At 44.2% G+C, this 24,670-nt stretch overlaps 1 protein-coding gene across 2 annotated transcripts; it reads right to left on the bottom strand.

The window, feature by feature from the left end:
- Positions 1–2,902: 2,902 nt before the first annotated feature.
- Positions 2,903–12,246, bottom strand: LOC306934620 (piggyBac transposable element-derived protein 4-like). Of its 2 annotated transcripts, none has more exons than XM_079517269.1 (5): positions 10,587–12,246; positions 10,249–10,409; positions 9,134–9,395; positions 8,450–8,611; positions 2,903–4,371 (listed from the first exon to the last, which is right to left on the bottom strand). In XM_079517269.1, the coding sequence occupies exons 1-5, from the start codon at positions 11,808–11,810 to the stop codon at positions 3,976–3,978; spliced, it is 2,205 nt and encodes a 734-aa protein (XP_079373395.1). In that variant the 5' UTR covers positions 11,811–12,246; the 3' UTR covers positions 2,903–3,975. The 2 variants fall into 2 exon arrangements, with proteins under 2 accessions (XP_079373395.1, XP_079373394.1); XM_079517268.1 differs by having other exon boundaries at positions 8,450–8,614.
- Positions 12,247–24,670: the final 12,424 nt, after the last annotated feature.

Below are 24,670 nucleotides of genomic sequence, written 5' to 3' on the forward strand. Positions count from 1 at the left end.
TAAAGTTTGAGCAGAGTCACTCTACCATTCACTGTAGAAGAGGTGCAGGTTTAAACCGCAGCTATGGCGGCTCCGCCTACAGGAAATACGTACTGTAAGCTGCGACCATGAGACCCGTTTCTGAATTTGTCTATAGGGTGTCGGACTATTGTGTGTCGGACTGTTAGGACGTCGGACCAAAGATATCAACCCATGTGAACATTTATTTTATGTTTATTAAAGAGCAGGAGAGACGGGGAGACTGTACAAACACTCCATTACTATCAGAATATGCTTTGCCTTTTAACAAAACGAAACCAGTAGTTCTGTCAAGAACAAGAGAAAGTCTGTAGTCTATTCACTTGGAATATTCCATCATCGATGATGATGTCACTGGTAGGCAGGATTCTGAATCTGAACTGTCCACAGCCCACCAATGAGATGGAGGCAAGAAACACAGCCAATTATGATGAGGTTGACATTTTAAAATGGGTGACATGCTCCTTTAAAAGAGAGCGACGTCTTTCTGTAAAATCTTCTTCCAACAAACACCAGTTTTGTGTGTGTGTGTGTGTGTGTGTGTGTGTGTGTGTGTGTGTGTGTGTGTGTGTGTGTGTGTGTTAGTGTGTGTGTGTGTGTGTGTGTGTGTGTGTCTGTGTGTGCGTGTGTGGGGGGGGGGGGTTGGACCGCGGTGTAACGGGGCCACAGATGGCTGTGTGTGTGTGTGTGTGTGTGTGTGTGTGTGTGTGTGTGTGTGTGTGTGTGTGTGTGTGTGTGTGCAGTGCGGCTCAGAACCAAGCGGCATGGCTGGGCCCGTTTGGCCGGGAAGCACTGAGGGGGCTTTCTGTGCCCTCTAATTGTTCCAAGCTGTGTCCCTTTGAAGGGCCAGACACCCACACACACACACACACACACACACACACACACACACACACACACACACACACACACACACTCACACGGATCAGAAGGGATCTTAGCTTAGCCAACGTAAACCCATTTCGTGTTAATATTTACACAGTGAGCGAGGCCCTTGGATATATGTGTGACGAGTTATGATGCCCTGTTAATGCTGTGCGTCGCACACTGCAGACCCCCGCGGCAGACCACCTGCTTTCTGTGCGGCCATTACTGACTTCGATCAAGCGAGCGGAGGGCCACCCATTTGAACTGACACTTGAGTTCTGAAAAGGCTCTATGCTTTGGAATGAAATTGGGGCTCTTCCTTACTTCCTTCATAGGTGTTACTAATGACACTAGTGAAGGCTCTGTTCAGTTCTGGTCAAACAGAGTCAGGGTGCTGATATTGTTTCATGTTGGCTCACTGGTAATCTCTCAAGAACAGCGCTACCGAATCTGTCAGCAAGGCCATTCAGAATGTGTAGACTGTTGATATAGGGGGAATGAAAACACAGGCACACCACAGGAAGTGGGGGGCTGAGGCCGGGCCAAACGGGCCAACATCCTGTTATACACATTCTACTGGGGCCTTGGGCCTGCCCCCAGAGGCAAATTCAAAGGAAACAAACAGCAGAGGGTGCTGTTTTTTCTTTTTTTGCCAATGGGTTCCCAGATCGGCTCACTGGAAACACCATGCTACTACACCACCAGTGGAAACACCATGCTACTACACCACCAGTGGAAACACCATGCTACTACACCACCAGTGGAAACACCATGCTACTACACCACCAGTGGAAACACCATGCTACTACACCACCAGTGGACACACCATGCTACTACACCACCAGTGGACACACCATGCTACTACACCACCAGTGGAAACAACATGCTACTACACCACCAGTGGAAACACCATGCTACTACACCACCAGTGGGTCTCAAAGTGTGCTCCAGGGACCCTCAGTGTTCCAAATGTCCCCTTGGGGGTGTGTAACTCTGAGTGTACAAATGTAACCAAATTAACCCGCAATGTACACTCTCAGTTATGGTTGTCCTTGAAATTCAATTTTGTGAGAACCACTGTGCTACACTAAATAGAAGAGAGCCTTCATTAGTGGTTAGTACAAACCGGCATTGCACCGACTCGTCGCAGTGTGTCGGAATGCCTCTCTGCCCCCTCCGTATCATTGGTAACACCTGTGAAGGAGAAGAGGCCCAATTTCCTTCCAAAAAGGCTTCCGATTGATTACTCTGGGCTTACAATAAAAACAGATGAGTTACACAAAACAATCAACTTTTAAATGACTCTATTCATTTACATTACGTTAGTCAGTTGTCTGATATGCACCACTGGTCACAGATAAAACACATCATTGCATTAATATGTAATACATGATGATGGACCCAAGGCAGACGATTTCAGTGTTACATCATAAACATTGAACATTTGAGTATAGGCTACATACAGACGGACTATGGATTGCAGGCATGTACTATGATGGTAAATATTATTAATTGAAGTCGCGTTAAATTTCTATAATGCTGCTTTTTTTCTAATTTCGCTGTTCATCATTTTGTTTTTCTTTGAGGATTTTGGGGGCCTGATTGAGAGGATCAAAGGGACCTCGGGCCTTATGTTAACTCATCTTTAATAGCCATGAACAAACCATATTTATTTGAAATGGAGCATTATGGATAGCTTTTCTATCGATTACACAGCGAGACTCAGCTGGTCTAACATAACATCTCCATGAATTCAAGGCATCAATGGGGTGTGTTAATTGATAGAAAGGTAATTTTGAGTGAACTACTCCTTTAAATAGCATAAGGGCTTTATATAATCATCTACAAATCTTAAATGTTTTTCAGTTTCAACTTGATCCTGGACTGTTTATAAACATGGAACATTTTCATATTAAAAAATAATAAAAAAATAAAATAAAGCCCTTTTAGAATATATGATCATGTAACGCATTATCTCATATTAATAAAGGACATGAATCAAATGAAGTACATCATGATGAAATATTTATTTTGGAAAAGGAGAGATTGAACTTCCCATAGTAAACGCTTGCTGATGTATTGTTAAGTTCAGAAAAGACTTCATCTTTTTTGTATTTTTTCATATAAAATCCTAGTCATAATTTCAAGGTATAAAAAAAACTGAGACACAAGGCAATCTTTCATCAGTGTTATTAAAGGCAATATGCCAAAAAACATTCTATACTAATTCAAATGACCTACAGTATTTCAGTTGCTTTTTCTCTAGTAATTCGTGCAATAATAATAATAATGATACTCATTCTATCCTAAAAACTAGCTCTATATAAAGTGTGAGACTATATTGTGCAGCTGTAGTGGCAACCTTTGGAATAAAGGAGCACTACGCCCAATTTCAACCTTATTTTCACATAATTGGTCCTCACTAATGCTCATTGTAAGATGGCGCCATTTCTGTGTCTACTCACTCTGCGTCTCATTGGTGGGCTGTGGCTCTTATAACCACTATACTTGTCATTACTTGGTGCACTCTTTTTCCCCTCTAGTCTACACCAAATCTCTTTGACAAAAACGAAACCACATATTATATGTCCTGCTACTGTTCAGGATTCAAATTCAAAAGCAGCAAAAGTAGCAGATCGACCAGCTCAAAATGCGTCGCTTCACGCCACGTTTCGAGCCTGTGGATCTGCTACTTTTGATGCTTTGCGCGTGGCGCTGTGATATGTTCAAGTACTCGTTAATTTAGGAAAACACACAAAACACACAAAAAGTTAAAACGTGGATTTAAGAGGCTTCTGCCCCGACAGTAAAGAGATCTACCAGCTCGCCGCGCGTTGTGAGCTTGTAGATCTGCCATTTATGGCGAATGTTCCCACCAGAATAGAGATGCTAGGGTTCAAGTGGACAGTGAGCGTTAGTGAGGACCAATTATATGAAGGTACCTTGAAAATGGGTGACGTGCTCCTTTAACAAGTCTTTTGACGGTTTAAGAAAAAACAAAAACAAAACAAAAACAAAATCCTTTGACACAAGTTCTTGGTTGTTTTGTTCACACAAAAATAGAAAAACAAAACAAAAAACAGTTGACTGTCATTTATGAAACTCGGAGAAGCATCCGCCCCTGCATAGATGAACGTTGCATATCTTGCATCCGAAGACGCTCTCGTGCCGCAGTCCCTTGTTGGTGCAGTTGCGGCAGCGGCGCGAGCGCTCCGACATGCGCTCCAGCCGGTGCCCGTACTCTATGGGCGAGTCCGCGTGCCGCTTGCGCGCCGCCCTCTCCATGCCCCGGGCGCCCTGGTAGTCCCCTATCAGCTGCTGCGCCAGCCGCACACGGAACTGCCGCTGCGTGAACTGCTTCCCGCTGAAGCCGGCGGGCGGCGCTCCACCGCGGCTCTCCCGCAGGATGATGTAGGCGTTGACGATGCACAGGTTGACGTAGAACCACAGGAAGTAGCGCCACCACTTCTTGCAGGGCCGGCCCACCTGGGAGGGAAAGGTCGTCACGGTCATGGCATTTTACTTGACTTTGACATTGCGTTAGGGCTGTCACGATTACGAATTTAAGTTGACAATTGTCACAAATAATTGCGATTAACGATTAAATTGTGTTTTTGGCATTGAGTATTGGCTATTTTAGGCTTCATGATCACAAATTGTACAGGGCAGATGACAAATAACTTAAATATACAAAGACATAGCAGATCTACAAGCTTACAACACATCACTTTGTGACATGTTGCTTGTAGATCTTCTATTTCAGATTTTTTTAAAGAGAGAGAGAGAGAGATTTTCTCAAATAATTGCGATTAGGCAATTATGTAATAATTTTGATATAGATATAATTTGCCACAATTTGACATTGCCACAAAATTATCAAAAGGATAATACACAATGAATGGCTTATTTCTATTGTGGTGTGTGTGTGTGTGTGTGTGTGTGTGTGTGTGTGTGTGTGTGTGTGTGTGTGTGTGCGTGTGCGCGTGTGTGTGTGTGTGTGTGTGTGTGTGTGTGTGTGTGTTAAAAATTGTTTGGCTTTGTAACAGGTCAGCTATAACATATAACTTCAATATACAAAGAGATGACTGACAATGACTAGCATCAATAATCAAAATAAATAAACGATGCATGACGGCCAAAATATTATAATTCCAAAATCTTTTAAAAATAGCAATCTATAACTAGATTGTATGTATTTGCAGGTGACTTGTCGATCTGCTATCTCCACCACTTTTGAAAGTGTTTGAAAACGAAAAATGTGTCAACAGTAACAATTTGAATTATGCAGATGAAAGGAGCAGATTCTGACGATTATGCACAAATACATTATGCGTATAGCCTGCGAGCTATAGTTCAGACAGATCAAATTAAAAGTATCCAACCCGGGGTTTCAAAATAAAGGTAAACCAAGACAAGCAAGTGTCACAGACACTTACAGAGAGCTTTACACACATCATGTGCATCACTATGTGGGCGACGCACTGTATGTAAGGTGTCAAGCAGCTGACCAGATTGGCGGTTTAATTTAAGCTCATCATTCATTGTACTTCCTCATGCTGTCAGTGCTGCCACTGAATGTGCTTTGTTTGCTCCCGCCACCACCGCACCAGTAGGCTCTGCTTTCCCTAAGGCCTCACTCAGACCTTTACTGCATTGATGCATGCTTGTTGTATGAATGTTGTGTAGTGTCATGGCCGCCCCAATGCATTTCCAATGGAAGTCACATGGTTTGTAGTCCACATTTTGGACTACAAGCTGTTGTATGGCTTTCGGCTGTGTTTCGACTGCACCCCTCCCCCTCATACAACACAAATGTTGTGTCAAACCATGTGACTCCCATTGGAAATGCATTGGGGCAAGCTGTGTCACACCCTTTGTATACAACAAGCATACAGCAATCTGTTGCGACCGTGTGAGTGAGGCCTAAGGGTTCTCTTATGTTCTCTCCAGGGGAAGTTTGTTATGTAAGGGATAATATCTGGCTAGGTGGTCATTATCGGGAGATAATTCACCGACAGGGAGTTTAACCACCGAGGCGAAGCCGAAACTAACATAAATTGGCTAACTAACATAAATTAATACATTAATAAATTAATACATTGACCCAAAACACAACAAAAAAAGTATTCCATAAGTTCGTGCTGGCTGCGTCTGCAGCTGCAGGACTGTCGGAAAACAAGGAAGTGAGTTGATCAAATAGAATCCATTTTTGCGTCCTGCTTCGTCTATTTCTCGCTCAAATGTTTTCAAAAACATTTTTAAGAGCAATGTTTAGCTGTAAATGACATTGTGTGTCACTAGTGTGTGTGTGTTTACATGGCTGTCATGTTGGAAACAGCAGTAAATCAAGCGGGGCGCAGCCGCGCAGCTGGTGCTCAGAGGGTTTGATTAGGCGGTCATTATCGACACATAATTCACCGCTGAATTAAGCGATTGACCAATCAGAATCAAGCATTCAACCAAGCCATGTAATAAGGATGCATATCTCCCTGCTGTTAAATGGTTGTCTTCTAATGGGCTGAGCACGGAGCAATGTATAGCAGAGCCTGAACACCAAGATCAAGTACTTGCATTTCTATTTTTCAGAAGTACTATATTTATTTACTAGTAGTATGTAAATGTCCGGTATTCTAAATTGACTTGAGTAAATGTACAAAAGTATTGGCATCAAAATGTACTTAAAGTAAGCAAAAGTACTCATTGTGCAGAATGTCCCGTTTCAAGTTTTCAAATGTAAAACAATCTTAGCAGATGCCGGTATACAAGCTCACAATGCGTTGCACCGCAACACATTGTGAGCTTGTAGGTCGGGTATTTTCAAATGGCCAAAATGTCTAATCTACAAAGTAACTAGTAACTAGTTTTCAAATAATTGTAGTGGAGTAAAAGTACAATACTTGGATCTGAGATGTAGTGGAGTAGAATTAAAAGTATTGGAAATACTCAAATAAAGTACAAATACCTCTAAATTGTACTCGAGTACGTAATTACTTAATCTATTTCCTTCACCGTATAAGGCACCCGTGGGTGGAATGGAACGACGTACCATATTGGGTGATTCTTCAAAGGTTAGTGAAAAACACCCGCAGTCAAAGGGGGATTAAGATTCATTAATTACGCAGTCAAAGTGTTAAGATCTTTTAGTGCTAGTAGACAGATTCTTCTTTTGTTTTTCACTTCTGTTATTATGAGTGTTCTTCAGTAATGCACAACTACAGTACAACAACTGAACATGAATATTTGTTCAAAGATTTTTCATTTCAGAATCTCTATAAATCTACTTATGATAATTACATCCTAAGGTTAGCAAGGAATATCACCTCAAATACTGGCCATGTTTTGTATGGAGAGTATAGGTTGCTGCCTTTAGGAAGGAATTGTATAAGGTCATACTGAAGAGGTCCTTTGTCCATCAGTCAACTTTATGGCTTAATTCTTTCACCGCCATTGGCGTAGATGTAGGTCAATTGAAGCCTATGTTTTGATACAACGCTTACCGCCATTGCCGTTGATTACTTACGTTAGCTGGTTAGCTAGCTATGTTGTTAGCACAGCACTGGATCGCCCATCTTAGATCGTCGTCGCCATAATAATCCATTCTATCTGTTTCTTTCAATCGCCTGTATCTCCTATTCCTTGTCCCATATGGCATTTTGGTCAAAACAACGTTTATTTGACGGCACAGAGCCGACGATGTGGAGCTCTCCAGTGCCCCAGTTTGGATTCATATTGTAAACAAGGCCTGTCCAGGCTCCGTTCAGCTTCCTAGGTTAATACTACTTCCGGTAGACTGGAAATGTGGCTTTTCAAAATAAGAGCTCGACTGGAAAAAATGCTGGCGTGAATTAGATCCTAATTTTTCAATAAATGCTAGCGCTGTAAGTGTTAATCAGGAGTCTGGCCAGGACTAGACTGAGCGGTGGACATTGCTCTTGCCTTTATGTTTTAATGTAATTTTGTTTTGTTTTCTGTTCTCTGTGTTATGTCAAATGTGTGTATATGTGTTGCATACAAGTCCACTGGGTCGCAAGACACATTTCAGTGCAAACTGACAAGTGACAATAAAGTACCAGTACTATATCATATCATATCATATCATTCCATTTCATCAACACTCACTTGCTTGTTTCCGAGGCGACTCGGTGCGCTCTGCGGGGCCAATTGGAATACTTGCATTACCACAAGCAAAGCAATACTTTGTTTTGTTGTCCTATTTGGGTACATTTATTAATTTGTGTATTAAGTAGCCATGTAATAAGCGGGATAATGTATGGCTGGGTGGTCATTGTTGATAGATAAATCACCCTGTGATTCACCCTGTGATTTATCTATCAACAACCGCCCAGCCATCCATCATCCCTTACATATCATATCATATCATATCATATCATATCATATCATATCATATCATATCATATCATATCATATCATATTCCACCACTGAATATAACATTCACAATTGTAATTACACTTAAGCTCAAGCTATTAATGTTCTCGAACTGACTGAACTGCCATTATCTCGACCAGGCGGTTATGTATTCATTTAGACGGTTTCTGTGCCCACCTGGTAGCACTCCCTCAGCTGGTCGCAGAGGTCCACGCCCTTCATGTTCTCCTGGTACAGCAGGAGGGGCAGCGGACGCGGGACCCCCAGCGACGGCCCCACCGGTCCGGGACTGTCTGCGCTGTCCGCGCCACCGTCGCTGTCCACCTCGCCATCCGTCTCCTGCTACAGAATCACAATCACAATGTATTGTCACCTCACAGATTTACAGGAGCCAAAAGAACAGTAGAGAAAACAATCACACAGACACACAAAGCTGGGCATAGGAGGGGCTGGCGCCCCTCAAAAAGAGCAGAAATCAAAGAGGCTGGTCACGGTCAACATCAGGAAAGTTTAGTTGACGATTAGTTGTAGTACAAATAGTTGCAATTAAGGATATAATTCATTTTTTTTGCTTTGAACATTGGAACATAATACATATTATTAAATCAAAATTAAATTTGTTATTTTGAATGCACAAATAAAAGTTGAATATACACAGAAATTACCTATATGATGTGATATGGCCGAAACAGTCTGCTTTATTGAATTATTGTAGATTTATAAATAGACTTAATCATTTGGGGAAAGCAATGGTGAAATTATTGCATAATAATTACTATGCAATTACATGTTTCAATAATATACTTAATTCAATATCACAATAATTATTATTATTATGTAATAATTTGTGACAGGCCCTACCTCCTGTGGTTGCCGGCCCGGGCTGATGCCCACGATGCCCGGTGCCGAGTTGGTGGACAGGCAGCTGACCACCTTGACGTCCCGGGTCACGGTGGCCACCAGGTTGCCCCGCTGGCACTGGTAGAACTCGCCGGGGGACAGCTTGCCCACGTTGCGCGGGCGCAGCACCTCCGGGTAGCCCTTGCGGGACGGCTGGGTGGGACCGCAGGCGTACAGGCCGTCCCGCAGCAGCTTCTGGAGCAGAGGAACCGAGGTGAAGAAGCTGTGGGAGAAGGTGAGATGAGATTAGATCCTTTCATTGATCCCGCGGGGGAGATTCGGCAGAGGCGGCACAGCAGTAAAGCGTGACTCCCCCCCGCCAATCTCTCTCCTCATAAAGCCTAGAATTCAATTCTGGTTTTGGTGCATTTCTGAGCCAATAATCAAGAGCAAAACCATATTTAAAACCTTGGTTTTGATCCTGAATCATCAGTAGGCCTCTCTGTGTCAACACTGTAAGAATTGTTTTGGAGTTTAAATTATTATTATAATTTAATTTTGTTCTCCTGGGGTCTCACTTATTTAATTATTGAGTCAGGAATGCGACAAAAACAAAACAATCTCCTTTAATTCAAGACTTCATGGGGTGAGTAATTGATAGAAACAAAGTCACCGTTTTGGGTGATTTATTCCTTTAAGATAGTTACAGTGCAAGATATGTACTGCAGGTTCAGCAGGGTAGAGAAACACCATCAAGTATGGACAAACAATAGCATACAACAGTACACAGTACGCCCTCTAAGTGTGCATTATACAGGACAACATAAATAATAACACTGAATACACCCAGCGAACCATGTCAGATTATCTTCCTTACAGTAATGAACTGTTGTTACTTCAGAGCTAATTAGTCTAATTGGCCGAGCAGAGCGACCATCGGGTGTCTCGTTATTTAAATCTTCATGGCTACCGGCACAACAGACGGGCCAATTCTATTGTGCTTCCTCTGGGGGGGGGGGGTAGATATTTTCCCCCTCCTGCTCGGTTGGCCCACAATTTCTCCATTATGGAGGGGGTGTGTGAGTGAGTGGGTTGACCATGATGGCGTGCAGGAGCTTCCTCGCTAGACTACGCACCTGTCCATGAACAGGTGGTGGTAGCGGCCCTCCAGGCCGCGCACCAGGGACGTCACCACCCGGTGACCCAGCGACGCCGTGGCCGTCTCCTCACCGGGCTTCCCCACGTAGATCCGGGTGCGGTGGCAGTAGCCCGAACGTGAGTCGCACAACATCCACACCTATACAGGGGGGGTGACACGAAATATTCAAAGAAATGACTGGCAATGACTGGAACCAAAGCTTGTATGTAGATCTGCTATTTTCTGCATTTTTTAACAGATACATTTATGTATGTGAATGGAAATGATTAGGAGGCGATTATGTATGCCTAATAATTGTGACAGGCGTGCCCGCACCTTGAGCCCCTTCTTTAGGGGCTTGGAGGGCATGTACTGGGTCGGAGAGAAGCGGCCCTTCGCCGCAATGGCGCACTTGTCGATGGTCAGACAGCGGTTGGGCATGTACGAGTCCCACATGGTGTTCTCCACCACGTCCAGCAGATGACGGATCTTGAAGAGACCATCGTAGCCGCGCTCCCCGCGCATAGGCTCAGACTCGCGGTCGCACAGCTGCAGGTACTGCGTGAGCTTCTCAAAGCGTCTGGCTGTCATGGTCTTTTTAAAGCCTGCGTTGCCAATGAAAATGTCACTGGCCCAGTACATGCCCGAGTCCGGAAGCTGGTTTATGCCCATCAGGATGTTGAGGCCCACGAAGGCCTTCATCTCCCGGAGGTCAGTGGGGTGCCAGTGGGGGTCTGACTTCCCGCTCCTCCGCTGCCGATAGAGGGCGTAGTTGTTTGTTTGTTCCACCATGTGTTCAAAAAGAGAGTCCGGGAAGAACATCCGGAAATAGTCCCGGGTGTCGGCGTCGTCCCCCAGCGAGTGCTGCGGCCCGCACGACTCGGCCGCGAACGGCTCGATGGCGATCACCTGGTCCGGCTCGCCCCAGAAGTACGGCGAGGTGCAGCAGTTCTCCTCGTCGGAATCCGAGGAGTCCGGGAAGCTGCTGAAGCAGCTCGAGCGCTGCTCCTCCTCCTCCAGATCGGAGAAGTCCACGTCCGAGTCGCAGGAGGCGCTGCTGTTGTTGTCGGAGCCGCCGGAGCAGCAGTGGAGCGCGGAGGAGGCGGAGTAGTAGCAGTCCTCCGCGCCGTACTCTTCGTCCTCGTGCTTGACGACGCCGTTGCTCCCGGTCACCAGGATAATGTTGCAGCCGCCTCCCGCGAGCAGAACGCCGGCCGCCGCCGCCTCCTCCTCCTCCTCCGTCGCGGCTCCTGCCGTCGCCGCGAAGCCGTTCTCGCCTCCTCCGCCATCCTCGTCCCGTTCTCTTCCTCCTCCGTCTCCCTCTTCTTCCTCCTCTTCGGTGTCGCCGCCGTCCTCATCCTCCGCCCGCTCCTCCTCCTCTTCCTCCTCCTCGTCGGGTTTATGTCGGAGGAACGGCAGCTCGAACCACTTGACGTCGGCGGTCAGGTCGAGCGGAGCGTCCTGGTTAATGTTGTCGGAGCTACTTTCCGCTGCGTCCGCCCAGCTGCTAGTTTCCACAATAGTAAAAAGCTCTCTCCTTTTTCTTGCCGTCGTCGCCATGTCGGGGTATTAAAGTGTCCCTGCATGAGTCTTCCTTTTTATTTTTTTTGAAAAACCGAAAAAAAACACCGTATAAAAAAAGGGGAAAAAATACAACCTCGAGAGAAGAAGAAAAAAAAACGGGGCTTTAAAACGACAACTGACGTGCGCTTACAGAACGGTAAAAACTTGACGTCTATGCGGTATAGGGTTAGTTCTAAAGCTCGATGTTTCCCTCATTGTTTCCGCTGCCTCTCTCTCTCGGGTGGCTTGGTTGATCGGTCGGTCGGTTGGTTGGTCGGGGTTTTTTGTGTGCGTCTCTCTCTCGTCTCTCTCGCTGTGTTCTTTGTAGGAGCGGTGCAGTGTGGCCGCAGACGTCAGAAGCTGCATGCATGTCCTGCTTTGTAGGGCGTCAAGCGACTGCAGCTGCTCGGTTGGGTGCAGGAGGGTTGTTCTGTTCTGTTCTGTGCTGTTCTGCTAGGGCTGGCACGCCGGCAGATGGCCGCTCGCTGTTGTAATGCCCGCTGGCATGAGCCTCTATCAATAGCCGGATACTAGGACCCATCATCCCTCTTTCTCTCTCTGGGGGCTGTAGTGGTTCTCCATAAAACAACATTTTCATGTCAAGGACCCCCAGATTTACATGTTTTTGGCTGTGTAGTACCCACCCCCTCATGTTGTGCCAGGGACCCCCTATAACATTGGGTAAAAAAAAAAGAATAATGAATCAAAATTATTCAACATTGTTCCACAATTCTTAAATATTTTTCAAAATGTGTCAAAGATAGCTGATCTACAAGCTCACAACACATCACATCGCATAGATCTGCTATTTTTAATAGCTGAAAAACAAAACAAAACATGAATGCGTAAACAAAATCCAAATACATGTACGTGCACCATGCAGGAGATATGCTTTTCATCAATACAAAAATATAAAAAAAAGATTGACCCTCTCCTATTTTGGCCACTGTTAAATAGGCCTGCCAACAAACTCCGGCTTACAAACTCTAAAATGAACTATTTCAACCTCTTTATCGTCTCGCTTGTCAATGGTTGAGCCCCTTTTATTATTATTCCAGGCCTATAATCATTCCAGCGCGCTCAGCGTGATACGGATGAAAATGATGGATGTGGTCACATCACAACACACTTACAACTCCCCATTCATTCATCTCCCTTTAACATCATAGTATGTACACACACACACTCACACACACACACACACACACACACACACACACACACACACACACAGAGCGAGTGTACTACTCACTCCAGAGGCTGTGTTCATTCATAAACATGCTTCTTCTCTCTCCCTGACAGGTTCCTACATGAATGCGGAGCCCCATAGGCTATTGTAGAATTAGGAACCTCCCTCTATTCTATGAATGTGGGCAGATACATACACTTGTATTTCAGTCCATGGGCTGAAAGTTGAAAGCAGGACTCGAGATTGACGGATTGGTCCCCTGGTAGCTATAGCTATATGTCATGTTTAAATGTTGTTGTGTGTGTGTGTATGATTAACATGTGTCCTTGTTTTGGGGGTCAATATCAAAACAAGCTTACTATACATATGTCTTGTTTGCTTTGACACCTTTTGAAATCAAACCAGTTTGCAATTACACTGTTACAAAACATCTGGACATCAAACATGTTAAGGACCTCCAGATTTGTATTTGACCGCAGACCCCTATTTGTCATTAACATTTTTCAAGATTATTGTCATATAGTAAAAAAAAAAATCCTTTGAAAATGACTGAAGTATAAACTATTAACAAAAGGCCGATGCACACCTCAGAAGGCTAGCGGCAGGTGCGTAGGGCAATAGAGCATATATTAAAAAAGGGTATCTTTGAAAAGCAAAGAAAAGGTCCCGCGCACTGTCAGACATGTGTCTGTCCTGATGAAGGTCTAAGCGACCGAAACGTCGACCTAATAAAGTGCAACATTTTGGCAAGTGTCTGACAGTGTGCAGGACCTTTCCTTTGTTTTTCAAAGATAACCCTTTTTGACGTATAAACTAGAAATGCACTCTGTCGAGTTGCCAACTTGTGCCTTGCACACAAGTAGGCCACGGAAGAGCAAGCAGAGCGCGCCATGAGGTGCGCTCACCACTGGCATCACCGCTTCCAAAAGAAACGTGATATATTATGACGTATTATTGACCTTATACCAACCTTGAAACGTACCTTAGTTACGTCACCAAGAATGGTGGTCCCTTATTGGCTGTTGATGGTGACGTAGCGTAGCCAAATGATGCTGGTCGATGATTGGGCTATGGTCTTAAACAAGAGAGGACACCGACATACATACCCCAACATACATATACATACCCATCCGATCGCAGTACTTGCACGCTCTGTTTGCGCAAGAAAATAGGGTTAAAGTGGTTAAACATATTTTGATGCTATATTAACCGCTTTAGATGGGGACCTCCTGGAACCTCCTCATGGGGGTCCCGGACCCCACCTTTGAGAACCACTGGTGTAGGATTATGTCCTTGTTTTGGGGGTTATGTGTGAAAGCAAGCTTACTATAAACAAGAAAATGACTCGATCATAACTGCCAGGTGCAACAAGCTCTTGTAGCGCCTGTTTTCGTTCGTCTCCGACGTTCTTTTGTTGGTTCACTCACTGTGTTTTGTCATGGCTTTCCTGTTGGTCCAGTTAGCTCATAACATTAGCGGCTTAGGAGGCAGCCAATCATGACTAGGTCGTGTTTAGAGGCGTCTTTACAGTCGTCAGTCGTGCGTGCAAATGTAGGCCAGGCTGCTTCGCACCTGGCAAAAAGACCACTTATTTGGTTTGACACCTTTTGAAAATATATAATCAAGACAGATGTAGCTGTGTGTAAATTGCATGGCTAAGGCATGCCGTTACCCTCATTTCCATGTAATGAGTGGTTTATTCCAGATTTGGCCCAAGACCTGTAGGCATAAAGTGTATTTAGAGTATGCATTCATAGCCAAAGAGAACATGGTTGCTTTTATATGCCAGCTGAGGCTCGTGGCGCAGTCAGGACTGCAGAGTCTCCATTTTCCACCGCGGTCTGAAAACGGAATACTCTCTACCTCACCCACTACCACTCACCACTTCAGACTCCACCTCACCCCCTAGCACTCACCTCTTCAGACTCCACCTCACCCCCTAGCACTCACCTCTTCAGACTCCACCTCACCCCCTAGCACTCACCTTATCAGACTCAACCTCAACGAGGAAGTACCTCCTTCCTTGAATCAGTTATTGATGTCCAGTTTTTGACAGATGCTAGTTATACTATACAGATACATGTTAGTTACTTGTTCACGTTATTTGGATAGGCCTACTGTTTGTGTGATCACAAATGATTACACTATGATCACAATATGATTGTTATATTAGATAGCATGTTGTTTAGACCAGTGGTTCTCAAATAGGCGTAGTGTACCCCTAAGGCTACACAGAGGTACTACAGGGGGTACGTGAGAGAAAGTGGGACATGGAAAAACTGGACACAGTTTATCCAAGTTTGTCCAAGTCTAATTTCAAGTCTTTCACTCCTTTTCTTGTTTGCACTTTGATCCAGAAATCAGGAAAAGGCGGTACTGAAGCCAAAAAGGTTTGAGAACAGATGCTAGGTTTGATGTTTACCTCATATCCTATAGTTACTTTGTATAGCACCAAATGGATTTCTTTACAATCAATTTATGTGTCTATATTTACCATGTAGTTGGCTGACTAAAGGTTATTTACTCTGATCTTACACTCTCGATAAGACATCATAAGAGTGTCCTTGAAATATAAATGTAGAGATTTCAAGTATACTACCGGAACACAATCGAGTGAATGATCATTAGCCTAAAAATGTGAATGATCATTAAAAATAAACATATCGCGTAGCCAGACAACTATTCCACGATAACCACATCCCAAAATCCGAGAACGGAAAGCTGTCATCTGTTCATCAATATATTTTAAAATATCCATATTTGAGCTCCCATGTCTGCTAAGCAGACAGCTATAGGCTTATATTATTATGATTTATTTTAGGACAAATGTGCCGGTGACGTTGTCCCGTTTGCTCCAGACTGTATGGTGGAAGCATACAGAGGCAACAGTCTGGCCTGCGAGACTATAGGTAAGACCGACCAAGAGTATAAAACCCTGGGTGACCCCGGTCAACAAATGATTTATTGTTTAAGTGGCTAATGTGGAAAACGCATTTTTCCATCATGATTACACATTAATTTGTCATTATAAAACAAGTGCTGTATAAATCATAGACTATAAAAATTAAAGGTAGCCTATAAATGGACAATAATACAATGAATGAGTGGAATGTTATTGTCATAATGAATGTAGAACCATTACATGAGAAAGTTTCAAGCAGATGAAAAATAATTTGCTCCAGGGCCTGTGTGTGAGCTGGACAATCTATTATCTCAAAGTGGGGGCTGGGGACCCCCAGAGGTCCTTGAGGAGTTCCAGGGGGTCCCCAGCTAAATAAATTGATGTAGCTTAAAAAAAGCAATTGAATCACTTTTTAACCCTATATATGTGAGCTTGTAGATCTGCCATAAAAAAATAAATAAATGTGGAAATAAATGGGGAATATCGTATGAGGGTCCCAGGCACAACATATTTTCAGATGGGGTTTGGCGGCCAAATACATTTTGGGTTCCTTGACATGGAAAAGTTTGAGAACCATTGGGCTAGTATAGTACAGTATAGTATAGTTGCGACTGGTCGCATTTACTATGAAACTTGAATTTCCCGTCAGTCAGTAAGTGTGTCGTGTCACGCCTCGTGTCACCATATATGGTCACACCTTGTAACATCATCCCTCGTGACACGTGACGTGACACCGCCATATATGGCTGTCTCCATATATGAAGATCACGACACTGACCTCATCAAACCCTGGATAGCCATACATGGAAAAGACTGGATCATCACCTAGATCTGCATATGGAGCCGGCCAGCAACTCTACATCTGACCTCAAACCCTTAGATCTCATTATATGGAGCTGACCTGTTCTGACATTCCATTTGTTGATCCCACCCCACCCGTCCTTCCTCTTCAATGTCTCCCTTTTGACTGATACCTGTCCATTAATTTCAAACTCTAGACGGGCCTGCCCCAAAGTATTAGTAGAGTTCTCAACAGGCCTGAAAATTAAGGCCCGGCCCTACCTGGTCCCTCATCAAACCCTGTACACTCAAGACACGCTCCATATATGGCCAGAACTCATCAAACAATGTACACTCAAGACACTGCCCCCGCTGCCACCCTTAGATCTCAATATATGGAGCTGACCTGTTCTGATATTCCATATGTTGATCTGACCTCATCAAACCCTGTGCACTCAAGACACGCTCCATATATGGCCTGTACAGAATTAATTCCATATGTTGAACTGACCCCCCATCCCAAAGCGCTCGCCTAGCAGTCATTCCGTCACCCAGGCGGATGCGTGCACGCGGCCGCTTCTCGCCCTCAAGGCATCTTACTAGTAGTATAGTATAGTATAGTATAGTATAGTATAGTATAGTATAGTATAGTATAGTATAGTGTAGTTATAGTCTGTATAGACGGTACTGTAATAACTATTTGTTGCTTACATCGCTTTGCATAAGCATAGGGCGAGATACTGCAACAACATGTTGATTGTGTATTTCCTCTCCTGCACAGTGCAGGCTGTTATACTGTGGTACAATGTTCATTATTGATGTTGGTGGTGTTTTTGTGATGTCTTTTACCCTGCTGCATCTTACAGTAGCCGATTCTCTGTATCGGAGTCTGTACCTTAGCTGCTGCGACTGAAATCCTCCCCCACATGATCAAACAAGGTCTTCTCTATCAATCAATACAAATATAGCCTACATTGATTCTATAAAGTACATTAGGCTACTATACATCTATCACCATTCACCGGTAAATAGTGAATAATTATTTATTACAGTAGCTGAGTATATCTATGCTCAGCCTATTAAAAGTCAGTCAAAAATGAGCAGACCGCAATGAATATGAAAATGGTTATATTGATTGCATTGTACCTCAACAGACTTTCAACAGTGAGTCTCTGGATCAATATACATTTCATGTAATCTACCAACTGGTTGCATACTCTGCAATCTGCATTGCACTGATTGTAGGCCTACTGGTTGCACTGGTTTGTCACCAAAATACTTTGTTTTGGGCAGGTTACCGTGATGAGAGACACTAACCTAGTGTTGTTTTTATGCATATCAGGATAATTGTATTATGTGGATTTACTTTGTATGCTGTTATTGATGGTGCTATCTATATCAGTCTGACTATGTTATGGCACCATTGTTGATTGATATCTGTCTAATTCATTGTAATTAGGTGCTAATTTTGGATGAGATTTGTGGCATTTCCTGGTCCAACAGATAGAGGATTGAGTCTTATCGTCATATAATTACTATAGTACACAGTTCCTTTAACCTTACATTTCAAGCAAAACACGTCCCCTTCAGCCCTGTTGTGTGAGCTGGACTTGGGAGAGAGAGAGAGAGAGGGAGAGGGGAAAAAAGCGTCTGGCCGTGGATTCCTGTCTCACTTGGGAGGAGGTTGGTTAAATCATGTCCTCTGGAATGGGGGATGGGCTGCACATGCAGGAAGGGGGTCCTACCAAATTCTTTCAGCTGCGGCCTGTGTGAGTGTGGCTCCATGGCTGGCTGAGCACTGTGCTGCTTGCTGCCCCTGCGGCCAGCAGAGCCCAGCCCAGCCCAGCCGTGCCGTGCCGTGCCGTGCCGAGCTGAACGATTTCAGTGTCCTCCTCGGCCGGCTTATTGCACAGATTCTCAATGTCTCTGCGGTATCATATTGCCTTCCGTGAGCCGGAGGCCTTATTGCAATCTTTATCTGCAGAGAGGACAGTGTGTGTGTGTGTGTGTGTGTGTGTGTGTGTGTGTGTGTGTGTGTGTGTGTGTGTGTGTGTGTGTGTGTGTGTGTGTGTGTGTGTGTGTGTGTGTGCGTGTGTGCGTGGGTGCGTGCGTGCGTGCGTGCGTGCGTGGGTGCGTGTTCCTGTTAAGAGTGTAATAGTTAATCGCTAATCATTAAACTAGAGACATATGCCCATATATGGGTTGATGCCATGGCAACACATTGAGGTTAGACAACACACTCCATATTTGGGCATAGCTGCATTGGGAGTGACGTCAAAGGTCCGCGGGTCGGCCCTCCCTCCCAATAGACAATTTTAATTTATGATAATCAATTTATTATCAATCCCTATTTTGGCTAAGCCTGTCATATAGGTGAAAAGTTCCAAAACATAAAAAAAACTAGTGAAAATAGCTGCTCTACAAAGCATTCTGTGAGCTTGTCGATCTGCATTTTTGCCTGACATCGATATGCGACGGAAATCAATTCATTGAATTGAACAATCGATGATTCGAACAGTCCAAAAAGTAAGGGGTAGAGTAGTGTATAAAACACTGCAGTGTGGTGTAGTATCAGTGGGAACCAGTATGGTGCTGCCTGGTGGGGAGAAAAGCATGGAAAAGACTGTGGTCCTTCGCTGTGCTTAAAGATACCCAGCAGCCCAAAAATAGACGGCAGGAAAAAATGTCTCACTCCTGCGTTTCCAGCCTGCGCGTGCGCGTGGCGCCGTGCGCGCGCACACACACACACACACACACACACACACACACACACACACACACACACACACGCACACACACACACACACACACACATTAGCACTTGCACGTACACGCACGCATGCACACACACACACATACACACACACACACACACACACACACACACACGTGCGCGCGTGCATGCAGGCCCCTGGAGCAGAGTACTGCAGCAGACCCCTCCGAGACTCCCGCGGTGGGGTGGAGAGATGCCGACCAATGGGGGCTCAGCCGTTCTGTTGAGTGTGCACGCGTTTGTGTCGTGTGTGTGTGTGTGTGTGTGTGTGTGTGTGTGTGTGTGTGTGTGCGCCTGTGCGGCTAACTCAGCCTCTGCAAAGCTCAGATGCTTCTCCCATGGATGAGTTCAGGGCTGAGCTGTGTGTGTGTGTGTGTGTGTGTGTGTGTGTGTGTGTGTGTGTGTGTGTGTGTGTGTGTGTGTGTCTGTGTCTGCGTGCGTGCGTGCGTGCGTGCGTGCGTGCGTGCGTGCATGTGCCAGCCAGCATATGAGCGAATGGCGCAACCACTGCAGCCACTGCTAAAGTCAGATCAACCTTTCTATTCTATTCTGTTGTCATCTTCTTTTGGGGTTGTGTTGTGTTTGTATAGGGGTTTTGTTGGGGTTGTGTTCGTGTTGGAGTTGGTTAGTGGAAGTGTAGGGGTTGTGTTGGGGTTGGTTAGTGGAAGTGTAGGGGTTGTGTTGGGGTTGGTTAGTGGAAGTGTAGGGGTTGTGTTGGGGTTGGTTAGTGGAAGTGTAGGGGTTGTGTTGGGGTTGGTTAGTGGAAGTGTAGGGGTTGGTTAGTGGAAGTGTAGGGGTTGTGTTGGGGTTGGTTAGTGGACGTGTAGGGGTTGGTTAGTTGAAGTGTAGGGGTTGGTTAGTGGAAGTGTAGGGGTTGTGTTGGGTTTGTGTAGGGGTTCTGTTGGGGTTGTGTTGGGTTTGTGTAGGGGTTGTGTTGGGGTTGGCTAGTGGAAGTGTAGGGGTTGTGTTGGGGTCTGACTCATTACTGATACATGTGGATGTAACGTTGACCGAACGGCCAAGGTCCAGAGACCCAGAGAGTTTTGAGGGGGTTTATTTTTACACAAACATGTTCCACCAACAGTTTAGTGCAGCAATAAATAGAAGGCCTTAAATAACATAAATCTAAATAAGACCGTACGAATCTTTACGAAAGAAAATTAAACACTTGACGGCAAACTAAAGAAAACAAACAAAGAACTCGAGATAGTGTTTAGACAGGCAACACCCACAAGGGCCCTGGCACTGCTGGCAGCTCTCCCCGCCTAGATGTTCCCAGCTTGTTGCTCCAAGTCCAACTGAATCACTGCCCCTGCAGCCTCCCTCTTATGGGGATTGGATCCTACCACATGGCAAGAATCAATCAACAGTCAATTAACCCAGCTGCACGTTCCCATAGCCTATGACTGACCTAAACCTTCAAATGGATGTTGTACAACATAATATCTGTTACATTTCTCTCACATCACTATATCCAGTGAATGAATATAGACGGACAAACCACCCCTCCTCCAATACGGAACTTGGTGCCCTCGAATCTACACTGCAGAGGATCAAGCCCGGTGAGGTGACCACACCCATGTTTAACACCACCATCAATGAACTAGGCTACACAGGAAACTTCAAACAATAAAAATACATGGTTAAAAAGGAGCCCTGGCTAATAAGACCAGTGTGGGAAAAGTACTCAAATGTAGGAAAGTAGTAAGTAAGTCCCGTATTCAAAATGTACTTTTGTAAAAGTACAAAGGTATCAGCCTCAAATACTTAAAGTACTAAAAGTAAAAGTACTCATTATGCAGAATGTCCCGTTTCAAGGTTTCAAATGTATAAAAATCTTTTGAAAATAGCCGTCTACAAGCTCTTAGATTTTCAATTGGCCAAAATATATACGTATGTTTTGTAATAATATTCAAAGTAACTATAGTAACTAAAGTTTTCAAATATATGTAGTGGAGTACAAATACAATATTTGCCTCTGAGATGTAGTGGAGTACTTTACTCAACTATAATACAGTACAAGTATTGAAAAGTGGAAATACTCAAGTAAAGTATAAATACCTCAAAATTGTATAGAAGTACAGGACTTAAGTAAATGTACTTAGTTATACTTTCCACCACTGAATACGACTTATATGCCTTAATACATTATATTTGCCCTAGTATAAAGCACCTTAAATATTTTATATCTTAGAAATAGTAAATTTTTCACTCAATAGGAAAAACTCCCTATTGTTACTGTAACATAAACCTCTATTGATCCCTAGTGGAAGAATGTTCAACCTTGTCTCTCTGACACCTAAGGGGCGACTCACACGGTCGCAACAGATTGATGTATATGCTTGTTGTATACAAAGGGTGTGATACATCTTGCCCCAATGCATTTCCAATGGGAGTCACATGGTTTTTGTTGTTGTAAGAGGGGGAGGGGGGCAGTCGAAACACAGCCGAAAGCCATACAACAGCTTGTAGTCCAAAATGTTGTATTAAACCATGTGACTTCCATTGGAAATGCATTGGGGCGGCCATGACACTTACATCTTGCTTACATCTAGCATGCATCAATGTTGTCATACATCAGTCTGTTGTAAAGGTGTGAGTCGCCCCTAGGTTTTCCAGCCGCAGTTAGGCCCGACTCACACCTTTACATCTAGCCTACAACATTGATGCATGCTTGTTGTATGAGCTGTATAGCTGATGCAAGCTCACAATGCATTTCCAATGGGAGTCACATGGTTTGACAAAACATTTGTGTTGTATGAGGGGGAGGGGGGCAGTCGAAACACAGCCGAAAGCCATACAACACAAATGTTGTGTGAAACCATGTGACTCCCATTGGAAATGCATTGCGAGCTTGCATCAGCTATACATCTCATACAACAAGCATGCATCAATGTTGTATGCTAGATACGAAGGTGTGAGTCGGCAGCAGACCGGGGGCCGGCACCACCGCAGTGACAGTGAAACTTTGGCTAATTAGAAATTCCACAATGTGGCTACTTCCACAATGTAATACTCTGTTACAAGTAAAAGCCCTGAATTCAAAATTGATTGAATGAGTGTGAAAGTAACAAAATAAAAAATAAAAAGTATTTGTATCAAACTATACTTAAGTACCAAAAGTAAAAGTACTGATTAATAATATTTTATATGCAAAGTAACTTGTGCTGCGTTTACACGGGCAGATGCAAAGATACAGTCTACCTTTCATTTTCAATGGAAGCCAGCGACATGAATTGATTGATTGATTGAAGAATGTATTAACAGTTTGCAGAATTACAGTACATTTCAAGCACAAACTCAATACAAAGGCTGTTAACTGTGAGTGGACGACCCAATTAAGCATTACACTTGTTTCCAATAGGGTCCACCATGTTCAAATCATCAAAACATTTAGAGACGTACAAATAGACACTTCTATAGACAGAACAGGAATTCATCATAAAGGAGGTAAAAAGGGAAAAGAAACATATACAGTGAGGGGGGGAAAAAAGGGGTGGGCGGTGGGGGGGATTCACGTTCAGCTCCGTTAATTTGTTTGTTTTCCTTGGAGGAGCTGCGTTGGGTCCCCAAGTCGGCTCCGTGGCCGTACCTTGAGTTGGCTGTGTGGCCGTGACCGTCTCTTGTGTTGTCCTTGCGTTGGGTCCCCAAGTTGGCTCAGTGGCCATACCTTGAGTTGGCTGTGTGGCCGCGACCGTCTCTTGTGTTGTCCTTGCGTTCGTGTTTCAGGGATTCCGATTTTACAGGGGCCAGTTTCGAATTGCAGCCGTCCGTAGGTGCCCTTTGAGAGCGGTTTTGAAAGAATCAAGGGATTCGCATGTCTTAATGACAGTTGGTAGGGCGTTCCACATTTTGGTGGCATAGGAGCGAAAAGAATTTAGTCCCTTGTTTGTGCAGAATCTGGGTTGTACATGGTTCGTTGCACTCCCTCTGGTGTTGTGGGTGTGGACTTCGTTAACATTAAGGAAGTATCTAGACAGGTACATGGGTATCTTGGTGGTGTATCGAATCTTGTGGACCAGACCCATTGCAAGATGCTGTACTCTGTCGTCGACCCTAAGCCATTCCAGCCTGTCGAAGTGGGCAGGGGTGAGGTGGGTTCGGGGGGCTATGTCAAGTAGGAGCCTGACCAGTTTGTTTTGGGAAGTCTGGAGCCTGGTTTTAAGGGCCTTTGAGGTGCTGTGGTACCAGGAGGTGCATGCATAGTCAAAGAAACCCTGTACAAGGGCTCCTGTTAAGGTCTTCAAGGTGTTTTTGTTGACCAGATACAAAGATATACATCCGACGTTTGTAGATGCCACAAAAGCTATAACAGCTACAAATATACAAAACAGTTTCAACTTCAGTTACAAAGATACAAAGCGTGTAGTAGCTTTTCATCTTTGTAGATTTTGCATCTGCCCGTGTTAAAGCAGCATAAACCAGTCAAATAATTGTAGTGGAGTAAAACGTACAATATTTCCCTCTGAGATGTAGTGGAGTAAGTAGCCTACTATAAAGTATTGAAAAATGGACATACTCAACTAAAGTACCTCAGAATTGTATTCTATGACTATATCGTCTCTTTCGGGTGGAAACCTCATATCTCCAAAACGTACTCTTCAGGATTCAATTTCTAAAACAGCAAAAGTAGCAGCTCTACAAGCTCCAAACGTGTGGATCTGATACTTTGGATGCTTTGTGTGACGCTGTAGTATGATCAAGTAGGGTGTTCATTTACATTAAAGCAAAATATGGAGATAAGAGGTTTCTGCCTGACAGCAAGACAAATTTCAGTGTGAACTGACATACTATACTATATCACTATATCATATCAGCAACCATATAAAAAAAAGAATGGGGACCACCACGGCCTGTCCTGAACCTCTAGTTTAAGTACAGTGTACAGTATACTTAGTTACTCTTGACCACTGAGTCAAACACAGCAGATCAGGCACAGTAGAGTCAACAACCCAACCAAGATAAATCAGAATACAAAAAATGGCCTACTAAATAAAGAATAATAAGCTGCCTGTCCTATGTGGTACAGTTGATTATATCCCTGATGTGTCCCACTTTGAGAACCACTAGTTTTACAGCCCGAGAAAAAGCATCACTTGTCTAATCAAGTGGTTCTCAAACATTTCCATGACCCCACATTGACATTTGTCCATCTGAAACGATTTTGTGCCCGGGACCCCCATAAGAGAAGATTTGTCAAGATTTGGGGGGAT

Source organism: Electrona antarctica (genome assembly GCF_951216825.1).
Source record: "Electrona antarctica genome assembly, chromosome: 12".
Classification (NCBI taxonomy): domain Eukaryota; kingdom Metazoa; phylum Chordata; class Actinopteri; order Myctophiformes; family Myctophidae; genus Electrona; species Electrona antarctica.